Source organism: Mustela nigripes, chromosome 13 (genome assembly GCF_022355385.1).
Source record: "Mustela nigripes isolate SB6536 chromosome 13, MUSNIG.SB6536, whole genome shotgun sequence".
NCBI lineage: Eukaryota > Metazoa > Chordata > Mammalia > Carnivora > Mustelidae > Mustela > Mustela nigripes.
Window position 1 is genome coordinate 60,573,353 of NC_081569.1, and position 18,029 is coordinate 60,591,381.

General features: G+C 36.8%; 1 protein-coding gene across 19 annotated transcripts in view; it reads left to right on the top strand.

Moving 5' to 3' along the window:
* The window catches only part of MGA (MAX dimerization protein MGA), a 172,258-nt gene that overhangs the window by 148,357 nt on the left and 5,872 nt on the right, over nt 1-18,029 (top strand). For 10 of the 19 annotated variants that reach the window (XM_059372573.1, XM_059372576.1, XM_059372572.1 and 7 more), the window contains 7 exons: nt 3,430-3,720; nt 3,910-5,426; nt 8,465-8,595; nt 12,395-12,446; nt 14,885-15,091; nt 16,620-16,731; nt 17,016-17,246. In XM_059372573.1, coding sequence (XP_059228556.1) covers nt 3,430-3,720; nt 3,910-5,426; nt 8,465-8,595; nt 12,395-12,446; nt 14,885-15,091; nt 16,620-16,731; nt 17,016-17,246 — 2,541 coding nt within the window. Of the gene's footprint in view, nt 1-3,429; nt 3,721-3,909; nt 5,427-8,464; nt 8,596-12,394; nt 12,447-14,884; nt 15,092-16,619; nt 16,732-17,015; nt 17,247-18,029 lie in introns of those variants that run through there. The other 9 variants (XM_059372577.1, XM_059372579.1, XM_059372586.1 and 6 more) reach the window with 4 other exon arrangements.

Consider the following 18,029-nt stretch of genomic DNA (forward strand, 5'->3'; position numbering starts at 1 on the left):
GGTAACAGTGTAGGTGTTTCTGCTGTAACATGATACATGGATTCCTGAAAACCTTGACCTTCTGCAAAACTAAACACTGAAAATAATAGACCTCATGGTTAATAAAGGGTTAGGACAAATCACTAAAAATCTCTGCAACTTTGTAACCAGAGCACTGATAAAAACCATAACTGGTACTTTAGAGATAAATTGAACAGCCTTGACAGATGGTTTAGTGTGGAGCTGGAGATTTTCTGAGGAGATTAAAAATACTCAAAAAAATTGTAATGGAAATACTGGCTGAATCTGAAATAATGTATGTAGGAGTGGAGTTCTGAGCCAGTAGAGCTGCCATCAAGATGGGCACAGCACGAAGTGTACTTCTGTGTGCTGAGAGCTAGGTCTGTACGTCTCTGAGGAGGGAGGGAACCCAAATGTAGGTATTCCTTTCTGGGGGGTGGGGGTGGGGACTGTGTGTGCTTCTTTTTATTTTTATTTTTTAAAAGATTTTATTTATTCATTTTCCAGAGAGAGAGCATGTGCACACATGCGCATGCACACAAGCAGAGGGGAGCCACAGGCAGAGGGAGAAGCAGGCTCCCTGCTGAGCAGGAAGCCTGGTGTGGGTCTCCATCCCAGAACCTAGGATTATGGGATAATGACCTGAGCCGAATGCAGCTGCTTAACTGACTGAGCCACCCAGGAGTCCCTGTGTGTGCTTCCTTTTAATTAAAAAAGAGAACAGAGGGCTTTTGCCATGCTACAGCCAGGCTAAGGGCTTTTCTCTCCTTACTGAAGATTAAGACCCTAAGTCCTTTTACCTAGTAAAAATAATTTTTGTGAATCCGACCAATTCCTATATACTACTGACATTATCCTTCTATTTATTATTTTGTATGAACTGACTGAGATAGAAATAAGGAGGCATATATCTTTGTTTAGGAATCTGTATGTTTATCAACTTTTCAGTTAAAGTTTTTTTGTAGGCTTATGTTAAGTGAATATAAAATAGGAATATCCTACACTTGGCTAATTTTTTATATCCTAATTCAACCAGCTAAAATAAATGGTTCTCTTAATGTTCTCAGAATTACTATGTAAGAGTGAGAGACTTCATAGGACTTAAGGGGAAATAAGTAGGCAACAATAATTCTTTGGTTATTCATATTTTTCCTACTAAGTATTTTTGCATTTGGTGACAAAGTCCAAATCTCTATCAGTGTTTTAGGAATGAAGTGATTTGGGAGTTAGTTTAAAGTTGAAGGTCTTTCCAAAGGATAAATGAAACATGGATTAAATTTGTTATCTTCTGCTTCTCCCCATATAAAGATTAAAAATGATTAGTTTAATATGCAGTTTCAGAACTGAGATTGTTGTTGATAAAGCCATTTTGATTTCCTATTGGATCTCAAGGTTTATATCTTGTCATATTTTAACTTGAGATTTTTCTAAACAATACGGATTCCAACCCTTTTCCTTACTTCTGTCATGAAACTATAGTTTGTTTAGCTTTTTGTGGTTTGCTGTTTCTCAGATTTCAGTCACTTGGAATATACATTCAGGTTATGTTGCTCTGATTCTCATTTGTACTATTATTGACTTAATATTCTTATTTAAATAAACTGCTTTGTTTGCTTAAATGTATTTTTAGAAGGAGCTATTTTACTGTAATTGGAAACCAACATTACTTGTCCTAACAGAGGTTTACTCCATAAATAAATACATTAGAAATAATAATAGAAAGAAATACATTGTAGCTAGCTACCATGTTAATATGTAGCTTGCACTCTGTTAATGAAGAAACCTAGAAAATGCTGATGTAATATCAAAGACTAGTATTTTCTTCTGTATATAATCAGAAGATTAAAATTGAAAAAGAAATTACTTTCTGACAGCATGATATGGTGATATACTATATCCATATACCATCTAAAAATATCTTCTGTAATACCACTTGAGGAAATATTAATGTTAACAGATTTTATTAACTGCTCTTTTTAAAATGGAGCTGACTCTGGTAACTTCTAAGTGTGTGTAATTTCGTTTTAAGTTCGTAAAGAGGATTCCCAACTTGGGTACTTAGACAGACGTCTGTGACTTTTTCATTTAACTTATTTTTCTTTTCCATTCTTAGCCCTCACCTGCATGTGAATAAATACTTGCATATTTTGTGTCTGTTAAAGGTTGCTTTCGTTCTCTGAATTAAGAGTGCTTTGGGTTTGAACCACTCTCTAAAATGTTAGAAATGTTCAGGAAATTAAGAATGCTTTAACATGTTTCTTAATTCGTGTAAGGTGGATGTTTTTAATTTAAGTTGCACCTTCCCCCAACAGTTTGGTCTTTGTGTTTTATTTCACTTTCAAGAGTAGTTCTGGATCTTACATATAATTTGTCATGTAAATGTTAGGAGCATAATTTCCTTTTAGAAGTTGGATATATTTTGTGGGTAGAGTACTTATCTGATAGTGTCACATGTTAAACTGATTCGTTTGGTTTGTTGATTTTTTTTATTTAGCGACAAACTAATGAAAATATTTATTAGTATTGTTAAATAAGTTCACTAATTTGAATAGTAATGTTAGATTAGTTTCATTTCTGCCCAGCATCACCGTCACTCCTGTCTTTTCATCCCCATGACCAAAAATCTGTCTGTAGATTGTTCGTATTATTATTTTTCTGTCTTCAGTATTTCTAAATATCTCTTCCAAACATTGAAGTGGGACTTTAGGTACTATTAATGATTTGAAATTTTTTAAAATTCACATCTTTTGCATTAAATTTTTGCTTTTTCTGTTTGTTTTAAAACTATCTTTTGCCTCTTCCTAACCAGGCTTTATTTCCCTGCTTCTTTGATGTCTCTTAATTTCATTCCATTTTTTGGGGGTATGTATTTTTTTTTCTTCTGAAAAATAATTTCCACATATCTTTACGCTTTGGTTATTTGTCAGTGTATTTTAAAAGCCAAGGAATTTTTTAAGCCTCGTGATTTTTAGTCCTTGACTTTATCTTACTTGAGTGTGACCTATGAAATAAAGTCGTAATTTTATTGTTAATGACCTGAATTATAAAGTTGAAGAAGAGCATTTTATCATGAATGATCTGTTTAACTTTAATGAGAATCGAGATTTAGAGGCCTGCCATGTTTTTCATTAGGCAGAGGCATTATCTCTTTAAATGCACCTCTTGACAACTGATGCTTTTTTCCTTTCTTTCTTTTTTTTTTAACCATTCTGAGCATAAGGTCCTACAATGTCTTGATAATTGGGTTTTAAGATAAATTGTTCTCCACCATAGGACTATTAAGTAACGTATGATAGAGGTACAGGATTTCACCAACTGTACAATTCAAATTAGAAATTATTTATAGTGTGGTCAGATCTTATGTCCTAATAGTTTTTTCTGTATGCATTAAAGTGAACTGATACTATGTTTCCGTTTTCTGTTTTTCAGAAAATGCCCCTCAGATTCCAGTGGCTACTCCTCAGGTCTCTTCTAACCCAGTGAAACGTACTGGACCTCGATTGTTGCTGATTCCAGTGCAGCAAGGTTCTCCTACTCTTAGACCTGTTCCAAACACACAGCTTCAGGGGCATCGGATGGTCTTGCAGCCTGTTAGGAGCCCAAGTGGGATGAATCTGTTCAGGCATCCTAACGGGCAGATTGTTCAGCTCCTCCCCTTGCATCAGCTTCGAGGCTCTAATACCCAGCCCAACTTACAGCCTGTTATGTTTCGGAACCCAGGTATAAAACTGGAGATCTTTCTGATGAGTTTTTCTTTTGTTGAATCATTTGGCCGTATGGGATGTTAATACACCAGGATTTCTTAATCTCTTATTAGAGTTAACCTGCCAAAAAGAAAAGCATGCCTTGAAAGTCTTTATACAGGCAGTGATAATTTAAAAAAAAAAATTTTTTTTTTTTTCTTATCAGGCTCTGTGATGGGAATCCGGTTACCCACTCCTTCCAAACCTTCAGAGACTCCACCATCTTCTGCTTCGTCCTCTGCTTTCTCTGTTATGAATCCTGTAATTCAGGCTGTTGGGTCTTCTCCAGCAGTGAATGTTATCACTCAGGCACCATCATTGCTTTCTTCTGGACCTAGTTTTGTGTCTCAGTCTGGTACATTGACCCTGAGGATTTCCCCTCCTGAACCACAAAGCTTTGCAAGTAAAACAGGCTCTGAGACCAAAATAACCTATAGTTCAGGAGGGCAGCCTGTTGGTACAGCCAGTCTTATTCCTCTCCAGTCTGGTAGTTTTGCTTTGTTGCAGCTCCCTGGACAAAAGCCTGTTCCCAGTTCTATTCTTCAACATGTCGCTTCTCTTCAGATGAAAAGAGAGTCTCAGAGTGCAGACCAGAAAGATGGAACAAGCTTTTTAAAAAGAGAGCAGGATACTAAGAAGGCCCTGCAGTCAGAAGGAGAAGCTATAGATTCTGGGGCTAATGTAATAAAGCAAAACTCTGGGGCTGCTGCGTCAGAAGAAATCCTGCATGATTCCTTGGTAGATGGGGGTGATCATTTAGATGAAGAATCCCTTACAGAAGAGAGTCCTATAATTGTTAAACCTTCTCAGCACTCCTGTATCACTGGGTCACACACAGGTGAAGACTATAAAGATGTTGATGAAGAGTATGGGATTAGAAATCATAATAATTCCAAAGAAAAACTGACTGTTCTAGAAGTTAAGACCATTTCCAAAAAAGCCAGCAATGTGACAGTCCAAAGTGTAAGTAGTATACAGCTTAAAAAGCTTGGTGATGTGAAAGTGGAACAGCAGAAAGGATTAGAAAATCCAGAGGAAAAATCAAATGAATTTCCAGTCTTCTCTAAGGAAGAAAGTAAACTCGAATTATCAGGGAGCAAAGTTGTGGAGCAACAATCTATTCCACAGCCAGAGGCCAAGGAGAAGGGATGTGGAGACTCTCTGGAGAAGGACAGTATTAGGGAGAGATGGAGAAAACACCTGAAGGGCCCTCTGACCCAGAAATGTGTTGGAACTTCACAAGAATGCAAGAAAGAGGCAGATGAGCAGTTAATTAAAGAAATAAAGACCTGTCAGGAAAATTCTGATGTGTTTCAGCAAGAACAAGGCATCTCTGATCTACTTGGAAAAAGTGAAACTACTGAAAATGTCAGAGTTTTAAAAACTGAATGTGATTCTTGGAGTAGGATTTCTAGTCCTACAGCCTTCTCCAGTGTTCCGCGGAGAGCCACAAAAGGGAGCAGAGGGGAAGGACATTTTCAAGGTCACTTACTGCTGTCAGGAGAACAGATACAACCAAAGCAAGAGAAGAAGGGTGGGCGAAGCAGTGCTGACTTGACTGTTTTGGATTTGGAAGAGGAGGATGAGGAAGATGAGAATGAGAAAACCGATGATTCTATTGATGAGATTGTGGATGTTGTTTCTGACTACCAGAGTGAGGAGGTTGATGATGTAGACAAGGTGGTGAGCCCATTTTTGTTGTGACTGAAACCTCAAGAATTTAAAATGATTTATTAGAGACAGTAGCTTTTCCAGAAGATCACTAAGACTTGATACATTGATTTGGATTCCTAGGTTTAGATCATGATTAAATGACTTCGTAGTTTTTAGGCTATGTCAGTCAAGTAACATTTATTGAGCTTATATTGTTCTTTGAGACGGACCTGCTATTATGGAAAGGCTGGCTTATGCCTTTGGGGGATAGATGCTTGAGAGTGCTTTCAAGTTAGGTTAAAAAAAAAAAAAAGAATTCCTGAAACTCCTGCTCCTATTTTTCTCAGGTTTTTTGTTAGTTTTGTTTTTTTTGTTTTGTTTTTGACATTTTCTGTGTGAAGCGATTATAGCCTGTCTGGTAGCTACATAAAGAACAGGGAAGGGTGGCCTTACCACCAGAGGAGAACTACTGCTTACATTTAGAGAAAGGTTTCTCTTTTTTGGAGAAAAATGGAAAATACCATTTAATATTTTATTATCACCCTGCCCTAAGTTGCTTTTTTTTTATTTTGGTGCTTTCTTTTTGCTTTTGATGATTTCTAGAGTTTATGTTCTAAACTTTGGTCATCTTCCTTTGTAATATGACTTTTATAATTTTCACAACCATTTTTTCTGAAGCTGTTTTTCTAGACTTCTGCTTAAGGTTTTAACCCTATCTAAGTGAGAAGCATATAGGGCAGGAGTTGGACAGACTTTTTCTGTAAAGGGCTGGATTGTTAACATTTTAGACTTTGTAGGCTGGATGGCTTGTTGTTGGCAACTGGTTGCTGTTACAGCATGAAAGCAGCCATAAACAATAGTAAGTGAAAGAGTGTGGCTGTGCTCCAGTAAAACTTGTATTTACGAAAACAGATGGCAGGCTCTCGTATGCTGACGCCTGACAGTGGGGTTTGATGTAAAACATAAGGAGATTGTAGCCAGCTGCCTGTAGGATGCCCTTAAATCTAAATCATGTCCCTCTCACTAGGAGCAGATAATATGGCCCTCTGAGGTGATCATCATGCAGTTGGTTGTTTCAGAATCTCACTTCGTGAGATTCAGTCTCTGTGTTACCTGGTCCTTCTCTGTTAATGCCTAACTGCCTTATGCAGATAAAATATAACAGGAAGATTAGTATTTTAAAACTCAAAAATGTTTAAGTATTCTAATGTTCCTGTGTTGGTTATTTCTTTACCTCGGTTGTCTCATTTGTAAAACGAGGATCTAGCTCTACTATTAGAGGATTCTATATACATTTGCCTTATTCTATTTGTACCCTCATCCTTTTTGAGGACAGATAACCTATGGGTAGCTGAAGAATCTGAATTCATTGAGTTTAAGAGTTAGATTGCAGAACTTCTTGTGCTTTTTGTGGAATCTCCCATTGTAAGTCAGCCTGGATAAGCATCAGACCAAAGACAGTCCAACCTTAAAACCAGTGAAAACTGTTGCTCTCAGTAGAACCGACTTAACAGAAGCTTAAGTGTCATAATCAAGGGATTGGGTTTCCTAATAGGGAATCTGACATACAAGGTACAGAAACCTTTTTAAAAGTACAGGCATTATAATAAATGGTCTGTCAAATCTAAATTCTGTACTGTATTTCTGTACCTGTCTGACACATAGAATATTTTTGTGCATGTGATTAGCATTATACTGGAATAGTTAAGGAAAGTAGTGAGTAGCCTCTTTAATTTAATCTTCCATTGTGAAGTTTATTGGATATTATTTATAAAGCCTTCAGTTAAAGCCATGCTGTAGGCAGACATTCTTCAGTTTAAACACCATAAAGCATCTACCTACATTATAATTCAGACTCTTTAGATTCTGTCTACTAGTTAGATTCTGTCAACTCTGTTGATTTAGCTTCCTAGAGTTAATATATATTGTTCACATTGTTTAAATTTAATAGACATTGTTTGAATTGGGGACCATAATTGATGGCTTGCATTTAGTGTCTGTCAGCCTTATGGAACCTATAATTCATGGGGGTAAGTAATTTTTCCATCAAGTTTAAACAGAATTAATAAGGTGATTGGAATGCTTCATTTAAGTTGTGCCTCTCAGGTATAGTACTGTTATAAACAGATAACATATTTCCAGTTTAGTTTCTGGCATAGTAAACACCACTTTTAAAGGTGGACTTAAGTATATCTACATATTCCATAATTTCTATAATCTGGTGTTAACATAAAATAATACAGTGAGTTTCCATGACAGGTGCTCAATAAATGCTCACTGATTGACTTTTTAAAAAAATTTTATGTGTTAGAATGTGCATGCACATGCACGTGCATGAGTGGAGGAGGAGCAGAGGGAGAGGGACCAGCAGACTCCCGAGCTGAGCGTGGAGCCCAGTGTGGGGCTCGATCTCACACCTCTGAGATCATGACTTAAGCTGAAATCGAGAGTTGGTTGTTAAATCGACTGAGCCCACCTGGGCAGCCCAACTTTGTTTTTTTTTTTTAACTGTACAGTAAGTTTGGGCTTTTTTGGTATCTGAAATTCCTCAGAAGCTCTCCTTGTGTGTGATTAAAAGGCTTAGAAGACTGACTCTGGGCTATATTCTGTTTTCATATCTGCCTTGAGTGTATTTTTGTGGGTATGTGATAAGGGGTTAGCCATGAAGCACTCGTGAAGTAGAACCTGAATTTTTCTCCTTTCCCTCTACCAGTCACAAAATTTTACTTCGCTGCTATTTAATCTTAAGATTTATGAAGCTTTAATGTATTTGTACCTGAATTTTGTCCACTAGAAATAACACTGAAACATATATAGCCCTCTGGGGACTCTAGTGATGTCTGTTCAGTATGTATGATTTTTAATGTAGTGCTTGGTTGTTAGCTCTAACCATATGTTATCTTCTAACTCATTCCTTCTTAATGAAAAACAAGTTTGGTAACATTAGTATTCATGGTTTAAAATCAATGTTTGGCCCTGGTTGGTTTTATAAAGGGAGTATTTGGTAAGAAGGTTTAGGTATGTTTGTTTCCCAATACTTTATTTACTGTTGGATTGCTTTATTTCAGAATAACTGTGTAGAATACATTGAGGATGATGAGGAACAGGTGGACATTGAGACTGTAGAAGAGCTCTCTGAGGAAATTAATGTTTCCCACGTGAAGACCACAGCTGCCCAAACACAGACTTTCAAACAGCCGTAAGTCTTAATTTGTCTTTGGATTTTTGTTTTTTGTTATCGTTGTTTTGTTACCATAAACAAAATTAAATGTTCTTTTGAGGAGCTCTGGATAACTGACCTAGTTTCTTTATTCCTTTAGCTTTTTTCTGATTAGTAGGTGGAGGGGAGCTGGAATTCAGAGGTAATTAACTTGCCTTGGTTATTGCTAGAAGACCATGTGTGAATGTGAATAACCTACGCTTTTGGAGCCTGACACATGGATAGTAAAATAGTAGTTCTGTTTGTAGCTGTTTAACCTCGGGCGAGTCTTTAATCTGAGTCTTAGATTCTTTAGCTGTGAAATGAGAAAAATACCCCTAATTTGAAGTATTCTATAAGATCATGTATGTGACTAGGGTAACTGACACAAAAGTGGACTATACTCAACAGAAGTTAGTTCCTTTGTCTTTTAAGAATAGGCATTAAATTCTGAATTTGGTTACTTTGTTGGTTGAACAGGTGAGATACAGTTGGGCAATTTTTATGTGTTCAGATGAGATGAAAATAGAGTATGTTCAGGAAAATTTATTCCATTTTCTGTGTTAGTAAACCTTGTAATTTTTAGGGATTGGGGTGTGAGAGATTGATGGAAATAAGATAGAAGTCCTTATTTTGTGCCAGATGTGCTTTTCCTGTTATCTTTTTAACCACCATGTAAAAGAGTAATTCAGAAAGAGTAATTCTTCATCCCTGATGATGCTGAGAAAGTCTCAGGATGGGGACATAGGTCTAATAATTTTCTTCATTGCAGAGCTATTTGGAGACTATTTCAGCTGCCTGTTGGTTAAGGTTGAAAGAGTTTAAATCTTTTAACAATGTAATTAATTAGACTTAAGGTTAGCAGTATCGCTGGATTACGTTGATTATACTAAAGTTGATTTTTCTGAACAATAGCAACAAACAAAAAAATACCATTTATAATAGAAAAAAACATATTTGGATTATTAACAAAAGCTGTGTAAAATTTTTATAAAATTACTGTAGGACATTGAAGATCAAGTCAATAAATGGAAAGATACCATCTTTTTAAATTTGTTTTAATTTTTTTATTAACATATAATGTATTATTAGCCCCAGGGGTACAGGTCTGTGAATCACCACCAGGTTTACACACTTCACAGCACTTAACCATACCATACACTTTCCCCAGTGTCTATAACCCAACCACCCTCTCCCTTCCCTCCTCCCCCCCAGCAACCCTCAGTTTGTTTTGTGAGATTAAGAGTCTCTTATGGTTTGTCTCCTTCCAGATCCTATCTTGCTTCATTTATTCTTTTCCTGCCCCCCAAGCCCCCCACGTTGCATTTCAACTTCCTCATATCAGGGAGCTCATATGATAATTGTCTTTCTCTGATTGACTTATTTCGCTAAGCATAATACTCTCTAGTTCCATCCACATCATCGCAAATGGCAAGATTTCATTTCTTTTGATGGCTGCATAGTATTCCATTGTATATATATATATATATATATACACCACATTTTCTTTATCTATTCATCTGTTGATGGACATCTAGGTTCTTTCTATAGTTTGGCTATTGTGGACATTGCTGCTATAAACATTCAGGTACATGTGCCCCTTTGGATCACTACATTTGTATGGAAAGATACCATCTTAATGGGCTGGAACAATAAAAGGGTCAAGAATAACCAACACATGGGGCGCCTGGGTGGCTCAGTGGGTTAAGCCGCTGCCTTCGGCTCAGGTCATGATCTCAGAGTCCTGGGATCGAGTCCCACATCGGGCTCTCTGCTCAGCAGGGAGCCTGCTTCCCTCCTCTCTCTCTACCTGCCTCTCTACCTACCTGTGATCTCTCTCTGTCAAATTAATAAATAAAATCTTTAAAAAAAAAAAAAAAAAAAAAGAATAACCAACACAGAAAGAGGACAAATTGCAAAGGAACAGATTGTTAAACATTTAAAAATTTCTCTTACTATACCATGAAAACTGTGAAAGGCAAATTAATAGTATAAGGAAAATATTTGCAGTACATGTTTGACAAAGGATTAGTATCAATGATATAAATAATTTTTTAAGTCAGTAAGAGAAAGATGAGGGAATAGGTAAGTATATAATGGATATCATAGGCAGATCACAGAAGAGGAAACCTGGACGACCAATAAACACATAAAAATTTGTTTAACCTCACAAGTATTTTGGGATATACAGATTAAACCACAGTGACTTCATTAGTTTACATCCATAAGATTGGCAAAAGTTGTGATTTCTCATCATACTGTTGTGTCTAATTGTGGAGCAGTCAGAACATACTGCAGGTGGGAGTATAAATTGTTATAACCATTTTGGAGAGTAGTGTGATATGACTGAAGTTGACTTCCACACCTTTCTTCTAACCAGCAATTCTACTCTTAGGTATATATAACCTGGAAAAGTTCACACATAGGTACAAGGGGCCATGTATGGGACTATGCACTGCAACATTGTTTGCCATTGAGAAAATTGGAAAGCAATCTAAACAATTATTAGAATTCTGAAAAATTTTGTAAACTTCATGCTTAGGGAACACTATATAGCAGTTAAAATGATTGAACTAGAACTGTGTCTGTCAATATCTCAGATGTAATGTTGAGTGAAATCAGATGAAGATATACCATGATATATAATGTTAAAAGTGCTACCTAGTATTTTCTATTTAGGGATATGTACATTCCTAGTAAAACTGCAAAGATATGCAAGGTAAAAACTCATTTTGAGGGCACCCAGGTACCTCAGTCAGTTAAGCCTCCAGCTCTTGATTTGGGCTCAGGTCATGATCTCAGGGTCACGAGATCGAGTCTCACATTTGGCTCTGCACTCATTGCTGAGGCTGCTTGAGATTGTCCATCTCCCTCAGCCCCTCCCTTCCATTCATGCGTGCTCTCTACCCCCTCTTTCAAAATAAATAAATCTTAAAAAAAAAAAAACCAAAAAACTCATTTTGAGAGTGTTCACCTACAAGAAAAAGGAGAGGAAGGAAATGTGATTGGGTGGGCTGTATTTTTTTGATGAATGGATAAAGAAGATGTGTGTGGTGGTATTCCACACATAGTGGAATATTCTTCAGCCATCAAAAAGAATGAAATCTTGCCATCTACAACCACATGCATGGATCTAGAGTGTATTTTGCTAAGCGAAATATGTCAGAGAAAGACAAATACCATATGATTTCCCTCATGTGTGGGATTTAAGAAACAAAACAGATGAACATATGGTATGGGGAGGAAAGAGGAAAACCTAAGAGACTCTTAGAGAACATACTGAGCCGTGGGCCGGGCAGCAGGGGGTGAGGGTGGGAGGGGGTGGCTAGATGGGTAATGGGTATTTAAGGAGGGCATTTGATAACGATGAGCACTGGGTGTTGTATGTAAGTGATGAGTCACTGAATTCTCCTCAAACTGGTACTTCACTGAATGTTAACTAAATAGAATTTAAATAAAAATTTGAAATAGAAAAAAGATTCCCTGTATATTTGAGATGTTTTATTTCTTGAGCTCAGTGGTAGACACCCAGATAGATGTTCATTGTATAATTTGTTTAAACAGGTTGTATCTATGAAATATTTCATGGTTGAAAAAGTAATTTGCAGTTTTAGGGACTATTTGAATACTTAGAGGAAAAAGCATACTGTTGAAATAAATCATATTGCCCCATATCATCAGACCTTGACTAAAAGAAGCTGGTTATACTTTCAAACAGTTTGGGATGGCTTTGTTCAGTGAAATAGGTCTTGGGTTATTGAATTTCAGTAAGACATTGGAAAATATTGTCTTTACCTAGGTGCCGTACCCATATCTCTGCAGATGAAAAAGCTGCTGAAAGGAGTCGAAAGGTATTTACAATATATTTAATGGCAATAACGCAATTGATAACATTTGTCATTACAGTTGAAATAACATTCCTCTATTAGCTATGACTTTTCAGGGTTATTTGTGCCAGTGGGTTAATATAATTAGTTTTTTTTTTCCTTCATGAAATTATACTGTTGAAGTGCTTTTTTTCCTCTCTTAACTCTCTACTACTAAATAGAATATTTTAGAAGAATTAAAATGGGTACAGAGGGGCGCCTGGGTGGCTCAGTGGATTAAGCCGCTACCTTCGGCTCTGGTCATGGTCTCGGGGTCCTGGGATCGAGTCCCACATTGGGCTCTCTGCTCGGCAGGGAGCCTGCTTCTCTCTCTCTCTCTGCCTGCCTCTCTGTCTACTTGCGATCTCTCTCTGTCAAATAAATAAATAAAATCTTCAAAAAAAAAAAATAAATAAAAAATAAAATGGGTACAGAGTTGATGAAAATTGATGTGCTTATTTGAAAACTAATCCTGTACTGTAATTGTATGATGTGAAAAAAGGCTGGCATTCTTTCTGTCTAGGCTCATGATTTTCAGTGAATAAAAAAATTAATTCTCTGGATGATGGCTAGAAATTCAAGGAGCCACTAAATTATGAGCCCTCTTTTGCTTTTCTTGATGTATTTGAGTGTATGATTTCATAGCACCATAATTAAGCAAGGTTCCCCTCCTCCCCACTTAGGCTAAGCGTGGAAGAGAGTTTGGTTGTTTAAACCATTTTCCACTTGTTTGTTTTTAGTTTAAGTAATATAAAACAGTGATGGATATGGGTTTGAGGTATTCAAGCCTTTTTAAAAACCACTGGGTGATTAGTTGGAGTTTGATCTGGTTTTGGGTGGACATATTTACATGATTGTAATCATTTTGCATATATCACCGTATTTTTTCATTCATCCTAAAACATTTTTCAGATGTAAGAATTTTCATAATACCTTATGTACGCAAGCCACTATTTTGACCCCTAATTATTATGTGCAAATCATTTGTAGTGTCTTACTATATAATTAAATTTGATAATTTTGTATCTTGTATCTTTTCTTTTCCCATACTATACTAATGCACAATGAGTTTGACTTTAGGAAGACAGTGATTTTATGTAAGGGTTTTGGGATACTGTCAGGGTTAGATAAAGGCCTCCAGTGTCAGAAAGGAGTTAGAAACATCATAGTGAAAAAACACAAAACCAAGAAACTATAGAAGACAGGAAATATGATTCACTTTGTATGAGTAGTATTCACATTGTCTTGATTTAAGATAGCCATTGTTAATGATTTTTTCAAGCTTTCATAATCTGTGAATAAAGTATGGAAGACTTACTTGCAGTCTTAAAAAGTATGTAAGTACAAAGAGGGAAGAAGAAATGAAGGATATGAGTGCTGATGTCCTCATTTTACAGAGAGATACTGTGTTGATGAAATGGAAAATTGATGTAGAATTATATTCAGGTTGCAAAGGGATCAGTAGAAGAATTAGAATTATTGACATGTCTATATTAGGAAGAATGTGAGATGTTAGAGTGGTGTGAGCTAAAACTTCTGCATAGCAGGAAGTAGATAGCATTGAAAATGGAGAAGTATAAGCTGTATTACTGTTTTCTTTACTTAGAATACAGATTTAAGAACCAGAAGAAGCCTCTGAAAGAATCAGGAAGTGGTTGTTTTTAAGGATTCAGGTACAAATGTAGGGAACAGTTGGTTTTCATTGAAAGCTCTTCAGATAGTTATATTTAAAACCCTATGTGCATCTACTATTATTTATTTATTTTTTTAAGTAAATAATTTTTTTAAAAGTGAGAGTAAGAGAAAGAAGCCTAAGGCATACTGAGGGTCAAGAAAGACTTTCCTGAAGAAATGCAAAGTATGACTTTTACATGTTAAGTTTTGGAGAATAGGATGGGAGGGATAGGTTCAGGCAACAGTTTGTAATGGCAGGGTGGTGTGAGATTGCATAGTGCATTTTGGAAACTTATAGCACCTGAGAATGGTTGGAGAGAATGGTGATTTAGGAAGAGAGGCAGTTGATCCTTTACCAAATTGTAAAAGATCTTAAAGCATTTAAGAAAAAAATTTTAAACCTGTTTTCCACAAATTAAGATTTTGTTGAAAATTTTCATGTGATTTTTGTCATGAAAACAAGTTTTAATAATAAATTACATGGGTAAGTTTTTAGATTTCCCTCTTCAAAGTCTTCTTCATTTGAGAACCACTGAAATTTGAGCTGCGTAGTGATTTATACTGTTGGTTACCAGATTTGGAGGAAGGATAGACTGATAGTAAGATGACCAACATCAAGAGGTTATTAAAATAGACAGATAGAAAACAATGGATATCTAGTATGTAGTATGGAACATTGCCATTTGGGATGGAGGTAGAGGGCCAGTACGAATGAGAAATAATCAGGTGGCAATCTTTTGTTTGGATAGGCTCCACCAATTCCTCTAAAACTGAAGCCTGATTACTGGAGTGAAAAACTACAAAAAGAAGCAGAAGCTTTTGCTTATTATCGCCGGACACACACTGCCAATGAGCGTCGCCGGCGTGGTGAAATGAGGGATCTCTTTGAGAAATTGAAGATCACATTGGGATTGCTTCATTCTTCCAAGGTTTCCAAAAGTCTCATTCTCACTAGGGTAAGTGTCATCTATAAATGACCCACAAATGACAATTTGACTAAGAGAATCTTCTCGACATACTATGAGACAGAGAATCCTCGCCCTAAGAGGAGATTGAAGTAGAGCTTGTATTTAACATTCGAATATGGACTAGTGAACATCCAACAAATCTCTTAAGGGGAAAACACCTCGTGTTGAGTCAGAGCTGTTTGTCACCTAAAGTCAAGTTCTTAACCAGCTAAACTAACTTCGATTAAGTCAGAAACTCTGATTAGCTCTACTTACCACAATCTCTTTAGCATTGGTGTTCTCCATAGCATTTAGGATGATTTACCACAGTGAAAAGCACAACATAAGAGATATTTTAACATAGTTTTAACAGTTGCCCGTCATTTTATTTACTTTTAGATTTATTTATTTTAGAGAGCATGTGAGCAAGAGCAAGCAGTGGGGAGGGATAGAGGGAGAGGAAGAGAGTGTCTTAGGCACACTCTGTGCAGAAGCCAGAGCCTGACATAGGGCTTGATCTCAAGACCCTGAGATCACAGCCTGACCTGAAACTAAGAGTCGAATAGGTTAACCGACTACACCACTGAGGTGGCCTTAGAATAGTTTACCACAGTGAAAAGCACAACATAAGTGATATATAGATAGATGGATACTTTTAATGTTTCTGATTTTTAAAAACATTTTATTTATTTGTGTGTAAGTGAGAGAGAGAGAGAGGACCAGCAGGCAGAAAGAGAAGCAGGTTCACTGCCGAGCAAGGAGTCTGCCCTGGAACCCATGACCTGAGCAGAAGGCAGATGCTTAACTGACTGAGCCACCCAGGTGGTCACATAGGTGGTATTTTAACAGTTTTTAAAAACAGTCGTCAGGGCCGCCTGGGTCGCTCAGTGGGTTAGGCCGCTGCCTTCGGCTCAGGTCATGATCTCAGGGTCCTGGGATTGAGTCCCGAATCGGGCTCCCTGCTCGGCAGGGGGGCCTGCTTCCCTTCCTCTCTCTCTGCCTGCCTCTCTGCCTACTTGTGATTTCTCTCTGTCAAATAAATAAATAAAATCTTAAAAAAAAAAAAAAAAAACCAGTCATCAGTCATTTTAAAAGGAAATCTGAAATATCTACAGTAATTTCATTTAAATTGCTTCTAAGTAGAAGTTGGAGGAGTACAAGGCAAGCACTCACGTCTATCTAGAACATAATTACTGCAACCAGATTTTACTTACTAGGTGCTGATTTTAAAGTTGATTATTAAAATCTAAGCAAAGTAAAATGTTTTGTATTTCCTTGTAGTAGTAGAAACACCTATGAAACACTCAGTGGTGCCCTTTGGAAATAGTCATGTTCCTTAGAAGTATAAGTATACTTATATAAGTATAGCCTCCTACAGTTTAACAAAGCAATTTCTGAAGCATTAAGAATTGTTTTAAATGACATAAAGTTTTCTATAAAGCATTAGATTAATATATTTTCATTGAGGAAATTGTGTAGGCCTTACCTGTTTATAGGAAAGAGCAAATCAATTCACATATTAATTTTTTGTTTTTAGGCATTCAGCGAAATTCAGGGACTAACAGATCAGGCAGACAAGTTGATAGGACAGAAAAATCTTCTGACTCGAAAACGGAATATTTTGATTCGGAAAGTATCATCTCTTTCAGGTGAGATACGTGAATGATACCTGGTAAAAAGAGTATAATACAACATCTTTAGTGAGGAGAAATCCTCAGTAGACATTTCAGATACTTCTTAGTTTATGGCTTGGTTCCCAGAGCTAACAGTTAACCTTTTGAATGGGTGGGATGTTTCCTCTGAATTATAATCACTCTTGCCTTCCATAGTTTTGGGGAATACAGTTAAATAAACTGGATTTCAGTTGACTCTATTTCTCATTATTATATGGGGTCTTATAAAGAGTGACAATTTATTCCCTATCAACCTACAGGTAAGACAGAAGAAGTGGTCCTGAAGAAGCTGGAGTATATTTATGCAAAACAACAAGCACTAGAGGCACAAAAAAGAAAAAAGAAGATGGGATCAGATGAGTTTGATGTGTCTCCCAGAACTAGCAAACAGCAGGAAGGATCTGCATCATCTGTAGATCTTGGACAGATGTTTATAAATAACAGGAAGGGGAAACCTTTGATTCTTTCCAGAAAAAGAGACCAGGCCACAGGTAGGAGGGACATTTTTTGCCTTCCTTAATATAGGTGAATATCATTTAGTTCAGTGGAGTGAGTCATCTCTTGTCTGTAATTTTAGATTTAATTAAATGAATTAAAGGTAGGTTGTATAAAAAGAATATTAGCTACATTAGATTTTAGTTTCTAGCTTTACATACTCAAGGAAATCTTAAGTTACCAGTTATGGTAACATGTAAGACCTGCTTTTGATAGCAGTCATGTTATCCTAATGTTTCAATAATCATTTTTTTTAAGCTGCCATCCTTTCATACTTTATATTCAAACTCTTGATTTCCCTGCAGTTTTTGTTTCTGAGTTGAATTGTCTTGCTGAGACAAATAAATTGGAAATTTTTTTTTTAAAGATTTTATTTATTTATTTGACAAAGAGAGATCACAAGTAGACAGAGAGGCAGGCGGAGAGAGGGGGAAGCTCCCCACTGAGTAGAGAGCCCAATATGGGACTCGATCCCAGGACCCTGAGATCATGACCTGAGCCAAAGGCAGTGGCCCAACCCCCTGAGCCACCCAGGCACCCCAATAAATTGGAATTTTTAAAAAGTTTAATTTTGTTGGGGCACCTGGGTGGCTCAGTGGGTTAAAGCCTCTGCCTTCGGCTCGGGTCATGATCCCGGGGTCCTGGGATCGAGCCCCGCATCGGGCTTTCTGCTCTGCGGGGAAGCCTGCTTCCTCCTCCTCTCTCTCTCTGCCTGCCTCTCTGCCTACTTGGGGTCTCTGTCTGTCAAATAAATAAATTAAAAAAAAAAAAAAGTTTAA